Raw genomic sequence first — 8,978 nt, 5'->3', positions numbered from 1 at the left:
GTTGGTAAGAATCTCCACACTGCAGACATGCGTAGAACGTTTCTGTAACAGTGCCGGTCGTCTTGGGCTTGTCCCATGAAGCTTGAAGTGAACCAAAATTTCCCCTTTTCTACTTTCAATCTTGTCGACTTGACCATGAGCTAGCCAAATTCGTTTTCCTCCAGGAGTTCCTTTGTGGGCTGTGTTGCTGTCGATATAGGGACATTTGATACACAAGAAATCCAAGCATGGGACATACTCGTGTTGACCTTTTGATTTGTCATTTTCATTTTCATACAAAAGGAAAGACATTGATTTCGCATTGCACACAATGTTTCTAATATCACAAAACGTCTTTGTTAGTATAAATGATCCGTCAATTTCGTTCAATGTTACCGTAAGGTCATTTATCGTAATTGAATCCTCTCTAGCTGCTAATGTCGTGTTTTCCATTCGCAGTAATGGCATCCATGTCTTCAGGTATTCGTCTATTGACCGGTAATGAGCAGAATGTACAGCCCTCGTTGCGTACGTAGCCAAATACTTCACTGGGTCCTGCACGTGTTGCAAACAAAACTTCACGTTATTTGTTAGTTCTAATAACTGCGGATACGGTAGGAGAACACCCTTCTGGGATTCGGAACCAAAAAGAACTGACACAATTTGTGCATGGTTGAAAGACATGCTAAATTCACAAAAATGCCTTGTTATGACACCTTCCTTGACTTCTGAACTGACGTCTGGCACAGTCAACGTACATGCCGGGACGAAGGATCTCATTTGGTCTGCTTCAAGGAAATCGGCATGTGCAGAGATAGTGCTCTTCAGCATTTCATTTTTTCCCATGATTAACGATTTCAGAATATCTGTCCAGCGAGAATATTGCTGAAACGTAGTGTTTTGGTGCGGATCGATGCGGATATCTGAATGATCTCCAATTGATGAAGCATAGCCTGTATCGGAATATAAGCGTTTTTGCCAGGCCAGGGTTAGGATGTTAAATGGTCTATCATCATCTTTGTCTGTTGTAAACTTTGGTTGACATGACACATTCAGCAAGTTAATTGCCACGTCTCTGCACTGTTGGGGTAAAACGTTCATCCCTGGGATGTGGAATGTAATACTTTGATCGGATACGTCCTCAATAAAACAGTTCAACATCATAGGATGGTCTGTGAGAACATAGCTGTGCTGCAGGATTTTACATTGCTTTCCATATTTCTTCGCACGTCTTGAAACATCATTGATCTGACCGCATATTTCAACAATGTCGGATGTTGTATATGGCGCCATCTGTTTGTCAAGTACGGCATGAATCAGACGATGTGTAATCAAATCTGCATATCTCCGGATAGGAGACGTGAAATGTGTGTAGTGTGATATACCAAGAGAGAAGTGTGATTGCTCCTGCTGAGTTTGCACATCCCCAAGGCATCTGTATTCAGCATTTTCTTGGAATTGTATCCATTCTGACAAAGCAAGTGCCTGTTCTGGATGAAGTTCATCGCTACCGATGAGTTTGAAAGCTTCTCGAAAATTGCCTTTGCGAACCTGTTCCTCTAGAAACGACCAAATCCATGCTTGCATGCAAATAACTACATTGTGTTTTGCCGGCGGGGCATTTTCAATGTTCAGTTGTCTATGTTGATTTGGTTTTATGTTTTGCAATTTGATTACTATATCGGCAATCCGCGGAAATCGTGTCATCCATAAATTTACCTTTTCTGGGGAAGGGGCATCCTGACATCGCAACATTGCACAATCCTCGAAGGTTTTACATACAGTCTCAGCGACCGATTGGTTTGACAGTATCATGAATTCTTCTACCATATAATGCGCTTCTGGTGAACCAAAGACAGAATCGCTGTCTACCTTCCCGGAGAGATTAGCATCTGTTGGAAGTGCATGCATCGCTTCACCTAGTCTACTACATCTAAGTTTCCTTGCTATGCTAAATAGCGTTTTGATGTCTTCTGATAAAGTTTTGTCTTTAGTACGATCTAGTATTATATCTTGTACTTCACCGTACGTGAATTGGCGTCGTGACTTGACTACTGTTTTTCGGAGGCATTGGCTTTCCAACTTCCCTTCGAGTGTGAACCGAAAAAATAAAGACAAAGCAAGTCTTGGCCGATGTGGAAGCAAACTGCAAAGGTTCTGGCTTAGTGGCACCGGAAGCATGTGGTAAGGACGTTTGCCATTTTCTGGATAAAATGTAGTGCCTCTATGCCTTGCCTCATCATCTATTTTGTCCCCTTTTCGCACAAAGATCGTTACATCTGCTATATGCACCCCGACCTCAACTACTCCGTTCTGAAGTCTTCGGAGACTAAGTGCGTCGTCAAGATCTGTTGAACCTTCAGGATCGATTGTGAATACAGAATGAGAATCTGTTAAATCATCTCTGCCTTCTAACATTACACAGGGGAAAACATTCTTTTGATGTTTCACTGGTAATTTTTCGAACAGCTTTAACAGTGTCCTTATTATATGCCGTCGGGACCTGATACTGGATTTCCAGAATTTTTAAAGCACTGCTTACATCTCCGTCAGACCTCAGGATTTTAATCACAGCCCCACGAGGATAGATTGAATCCCAACGTATGTATACAACTAGGAATACATAACAATGTTTTTTGGCAGGATTAATATTAACTTCTTCTCTAAAAGTTAAGTCCTTTGTCTTTGAATTGTACTGGTATGTTTCAACTTGGAATTTTCCTTTCACAGTTTGGTTGAAAACATGGATCTTTGGTACTGTTTTATCCAGTGGTCTCATAAGATAGTAGTCAACGTCATCCAATTCACAGAGAAGGACTGGATGTTCTATATGTTGAAACCGCTTTGACGACAGTTTTCCAACAACTCTTCCAAATGCCTTGAAATTCTGATCAAGTGTCTTATTGAAATGTGGTATTTCCTTAGTGTTGTGGTTACGGTTCAATATTTCCACTACTACTTCATCTCCTGAAAAGTATTTTCCACATTTTGACCGACCACTGATTTCGATAGACCTTAGGTTTTCTTCTGGTTTTGATAATATGCATATGGATTTGTGAGCAGATTCAATTTGAAGAGAACAAACTTTGAATTGTTTTGGCTGATCCCGCAGTAAAGTGTGCAGTTTATCGATGGGAAGACCAGTCTGGTAAAAGGTTTTCCTATCCTTGAAAGCACATCTTTGAATGAACTTCTCAGACAACGCAGCGCCATGCATAATCATCTGATATTCAAGTTCCTGGATTCCACCTTCTACTTCCTCTGCATTAATGTATAATTCTTCATCGTCGAACAAACATTCAGTTGCAGCAACAGTTAAGGAATCATCATCCGAATAGTCATTTGCGTAATCCTCTTCATCAAACAATATTCTTGACTGTGTTTGTGAATTAGATGCGTCGACCAGATCGCGATCAACGCTTCGTGCTCGTACATGTTTGCGCTTTGTCTCGTTTCGTGACATCTAAGGAACGGGCTCGATCCCTCGATTTAGCTGAAATGAAACACTGAGATAAACAAATTCGAAACGATGAAAATATATTGGTTATTTTGTGTAAAGTATGGATTGTAATATAGAGGTAGCCGGCCTTGAAAATATCCGATTGACATGATCAATACAGTATTTGTTATTATTGAAAGATCGTCGATATATTTATCTGTACAATTTTAAGAACATTGCAAGGCCGTTGTCACCTGTTATGAACATCTCTTCGATAGAATCAGCCTCTAATGAAATACATTAGAAGGACAAGAGAGGGACACAGTTTGTTTCCGTGGGTATATGCCGATATCCAGTAAAAAGATATTTTCAAGCAGGAAAGGTCTGACTTGAGCTCGAGTTTTATATACATGTATAAAGCATTGTATATTTTAGTAAATGCCGTTATGACCTTCCAATATGAAATGGCAATGCGTGCTATAGAAGTATAGATAATTCTCTAAATCAGCATTACTTAAAGTAATATTTACAATGAGTTTATGATAGTTACGCCTTGTATTTAACTCCAGGTTGTGGAGTTTCTGAGCTGCATTGTCACAAAGAAAATAAAGTCATACCAATAATCACTTGATTAAATGGTGTTATTGTCTCATAACAGATGTTCTATCCTCTCTGCGTGGATATGGGAAGATGTTCAGATTAAAGAAAACATTATGTAGATGTATAGCATTTTCATATGTAGAGTATGTGTAATACTATGTCCCTCCGCAGATTCCAGTCATTTTTTTTCCGGCATAGTCGTATAATATTCTTTTGACCCCGGATATGACGCGACAGGTGGCGTTACTGGTGAAGATGAAGTATGTGATTGGAAATGTAGCGGTAAATGCAAAATGCAGATATGCAGTTAAAAACGAAACTTAGTGAAGATTGAATGCAAGCTGAATAAGTGGACGTATCTCTTCAAATGATAAATTAATAAAATCATATTCCTGATTCAAATGCAGTCTTATTATCACCAAAAATGATTTAAACTGATATAATTTTGTTATCCGTGCTGAAACGCATTAGTACGTTGTTTTATTTCACCAGCAGTTTCACATATAACCACCAGCGTTAAAACTATGCCGTTTATCTTTTTTAAAGATATTTCTTGTTGTTTTTTGTTTTTGTTTTTGTTTTGGCTATTTATTCAAAACGAAAACCATCATAAACATTAAATACAATAACTTGTGTTAAATTAGACTGATGTCATGTGAACAAAGGCAAAGAGAACACAATTTAAGAAAATGAAATGGGAACTATTTTTTTGGCGTATCAAATATAACAGATATATTGGGTTGAAAATCAGCACATGCAACTATGTTTTCTTAATGTTTTTTATAGTGTTTTCATGGTCAAATGTTTGATGTTTTCACTTGGTATGTTCATACATAGAAACAACACTCAGAATGTGAACATAGTTGTATAATATATGCATGAAGATTTATTATGCAGATGAATTATATATGTAGATGAAATAGATATGTAGATGTATTATATATGTAAACGTATTCTGTATGTAGATGTATCATGTACACAGGGGTTACACGACGAATGTGTGTTGTATATGGTATTTCTCCTACTCGAGTTAGTTATTTTCCAAAAGTTACAAAAACACGAGCTTTAGCGAGTTTGTTTTGGTAACTTTTGAAAAATAACTGACATGAGTGAAAGAAATATGATATACAACAACCATGAGTTTATTTGATCTGTTTCTACCACAATAGAAAAGTTATTCTGAGAATGAAGTGACCTGTTTTGTGTCAACGTGTGATCATTTCAAGATATCAGATGTGATTTAAAGATATGAAGTTATTTGAAATGCCGCTAATGAATATGCAAAACTGATCAATTCAGAAATGTATTGAAATATCACAATTTATTACAAATCATATATGTAGACGTATTATGTATGTAAACGTATTATATATGTAGACGCATTATATATGTAGATTATCATATATTTTGACGTATTATATATGTAGACGTAGTTTATATGTAGACGTATTATATATGTAAACCTATTATGTATGTAGACGTATTATGTATGTAGACGTATTATGTATGTAGACATAGTTTATATGTAGACGTATTATATATATAGACGTATTATATATGTAGACGTAGTTTATATGTAGACGTATTATATATGTAGACGTATTATGTATGTAGACGTAGTTTATATGTAGACGTATGATATATGTAGACGTATTATGTATGTAGACGTATTATATATGTGGACGTATTATGTATGTAGACATAGTTTATATGTAGATAAATTATATATGTAGACGTATTATGTATGTAAACATAGTTTATATGTAGACGTATGATATATGTAGACGTATTACATATGTAGACGTATTATGTATGTAGACGTAGTTTATATGTAGACGTATGGTATATGTAGACGTATTACATATGTAGACGTATTATGTATGTAGACGTAGTTTATATGTAGACGTATGGTATATGTAGACGTATTACATATGTAGACGTATTATGTATGTAGACGTAGTTTATATGTAGACGTATGATATATGTAGACGTATGATATATGTAGACGTATTACATATGTAGACGTATTATGTATGTAGACGTAGTTTATATGTAGACGTATGATATATGTAGACGTATGATATATGTAGACGTATGGTATATGTAGACGTATGATATATGTAGACGTATTATATATGTAGACGTATTATGTATGTAGACGTATTATGTATGTAGACGTAGTTTATATGTAGACGTATTATATATGTAAACGTATTATGTATGTAGACGTATTATGTATGTAGATAAATTATATATGTGGACATATTATATATGTGGACGTATTATATATGTAGACGTATTTTGTATGTAGACGTATTATATATGTGGACGTATTATGTATGTAGACGTAGTTTATATGTAGACGTATTATATATGTAGACGTATTATGTATGTAGACGTAGTTTATATGTAGACGTATGATATATGTAGACGTATTACATATGTAGACGTATTATGTATGTAGACGTAGTTTATATGTAGACGTATGATATATGTAGATGTATGATATATGTAGACGTATTACATATGTAGACGTATTATGTATGTAGACGTAGTTTATATGTAGACGTATGATATATGTAGACGTATTACATATGTAGACGTATTATGTATGTAGACGTAGTTTATATGTAGACGTATGATATATGTAGACGTATTGCACATGTAGACGTATTATGTATGTAGACGTAGTTTATACGTAGGCGTATGATATATTTAGACGTATTATGTATGTAGACGTATTATGTATGTAGACATATTATGTATGTAGACGTAGTTTATACGTAGGCGTATGATATATTTAGACGTATTATATATGTAGACGTATTATATATGTAGACGTATTATGTATGTAGACGTAGTTTATATGTAGACGTATGATATATGTGAACGTATCATAAATGTAAACTTTTTATATATGTAGACGTATGATGTATGTGGGTGAATTATATATGTAGATTTATTATATATGTAGATGTATTATATATGTGGACGTATTATATATGTGGACGTATTATATATGTAGACGTATGATGTATGTAGACGTATTATGTATGTAGACGTTTTATATGTAGACGTGTTATATATGAACAATGCATTAAAAACTCACGTCTCCGTCGAACTTTCTTAATGTGCGTATCCATCAATTTCTCAACGCGGCGGCTATTCTGCAAAAAAGTAATAATTATAAATCATTATACCAATGTTATTCGCTTTACATGATTTGTCCTAAAGTCTAAAAGAAAATACTTTGTGTAAGCCTGGAGCATGTCCACAGAATGTGAATAGCTAAAAACTCAGGGCTGTAACAGCAAGGGTCATGGTGACCCCACGCATTATGATTCCCTATAACACATACATGTCCAGTTAGACATGATAGTTATAATTAGCCACAGCTGGTCAGTAAGTGGGAGATGACCACTGACTGAAACATTAGTATTATCCTCGTCTCATTGACTCAAGGCATCCTCATATTTAGTTAACCATATGAATACATACAATTGTATTTATGCAATTTTATTAAAATATAAAAGTACAAAACGAAACACCCATCTTACTTAAATGTATTTATTTCTCTGAAATGAATTATATGTCGATAATTTGAAAGCAATGAATTAGTTTTATTACCATACTATTTGGTGAATATGTAACCCACACAGGTAATTGTGGAGCCCCTTAAGACCTTTCTATCTCTGAGGAATATTTGATTCTACCACATCTGGATTTTAAGAAGAATTTTGAAATTTCAGTCATTTTGACCAATTTTGGCGCCGCCCAACAGCCCATGAGATTCAGTAAAGGCAGATAAATGCATACCAAGAAGAAGAAGAAGAAGAAGAAGAAGAAGAAGAAGAAGAAGAAGAAGAAGAAGAAGAAGAAGAAGAACTCAAGTCTCAATGAGAAGAAACCATAAAAGAGTTCAACATTGTTATGTCGTAACTCCTAAATCACTTATACAGGTATCTTAAACACTAGGAATGTATTAGGATGTATCTACGGATTTTACTAATTCATTATTAACCTAGATTTGGTGTACCTCACCTACAATATAGTATACAAATATAGTGCAAAATTATCTATTCTAGTAAAATCACTAACATGTACAAGACGACACAAATCAACTCTTATTGTGAAAGCCCAAGTTAAGGTTCCTAATTGTGTCCGATCAGTTTTGAATCTGATTAGAATAAAACATAATAATAACAATAAAAAAAACAAAAAAAAAACAAGAGACCACTCTCAATTTTGACAGTTGAAATCTGTTATCCACATATCTAATGAAGTTCTTCTTTGGTCGGTCTTAGATTGTATATGTTCTTTTACTAAATCATTAATAGGACGAGGGGAAAAGGATAACACAATGGAGAAACGTAGAGAAAAGATCAGTCTTTTATAGAACCAATACAGGTAATCCAATTGTGGGCGACAGGATCCACCTTGAATACCTTGTTTCCGTTAGTCTATTTGATATCGGTCTACCATCAAAATAAAGCTAACTTTGTCTGAATTGTCATCATTTCCTAAAAACTTCCCCTGTACCTCTATCCCATTTCTACATATACGTACATAAAAATATACTTGGCTACTCCCTGGTTGTAATTACAAGGCCGAACTCACCCGCAATGGTTCCCGGATATTTGTACCCTCCAACCAGGACTCATCGACCTTTTGTTTTCCACCTTCTTCCTCCTGCTTGCTCACTGGGGTCCCCATGACGTAGCCCCTTTTTTGAGGAAACGTACCGCTTATGTTGCATGAACGAAGAATATCTGATCCTGGTATGGGAAATAAGCCAGTTGGTCCACGCACAAAAAATCTTATACGTGATCGTTCAGGACGCTTTTAACTAGCATTTAGAACTTACGTCACGTCGTCATGTGATGCGTCATGTAAATACACAGAATGAGAATTTCCATAAACACAACTAAACCTTTGACTCCGGACGTGTAATGTATTGACG

At 35.4% G+C, this 8,978-nt stretch overlaps 1 protein-coding gene across 1 annotated transcript in view; it reads right to left on the bottom strand.

The window, feature by feature from the left end:
* Positions 1-2,506, bottom strand: part of LOC117326477 (helicase with zinc finger domain 2-like) — a 4,996-nt gene extending 2,490 nt beyond the window's left edge. The window contains exon 1 of the mRNA XM_033883226.1: positions 6-2,506. Within this exon, the coding sequence (XP_033739117.1) occupies positions 6-2,397 (2,392 nt within the window). The 5' untranslated portion in view covers positions 2,398-2,506. The remainder of the gene's footprint in view (positions 1-5) is intronic.
* Positions 2,507-8,978: the final 6,472 nt, after the last annotated feature.

This window comes from Pecten maximus, chromosome 4 (assembly GCF_902652985.1).
Source record: "Pecten maximus chromosome 4, xPecMax1.1, whole genome shotgun sequence".
Taxonomy (NCBI): Eukaryota; Metazoa; Mollusca; class Bivalvia; order Pectinida; family Pectinidae; genus Pecten; species Pecten maximus.
The sequence above is the reverse complement of the archived record's forward strand: the minus strand, read 5'-3'. Positions and strand labels throughout refer to the sequence as shown.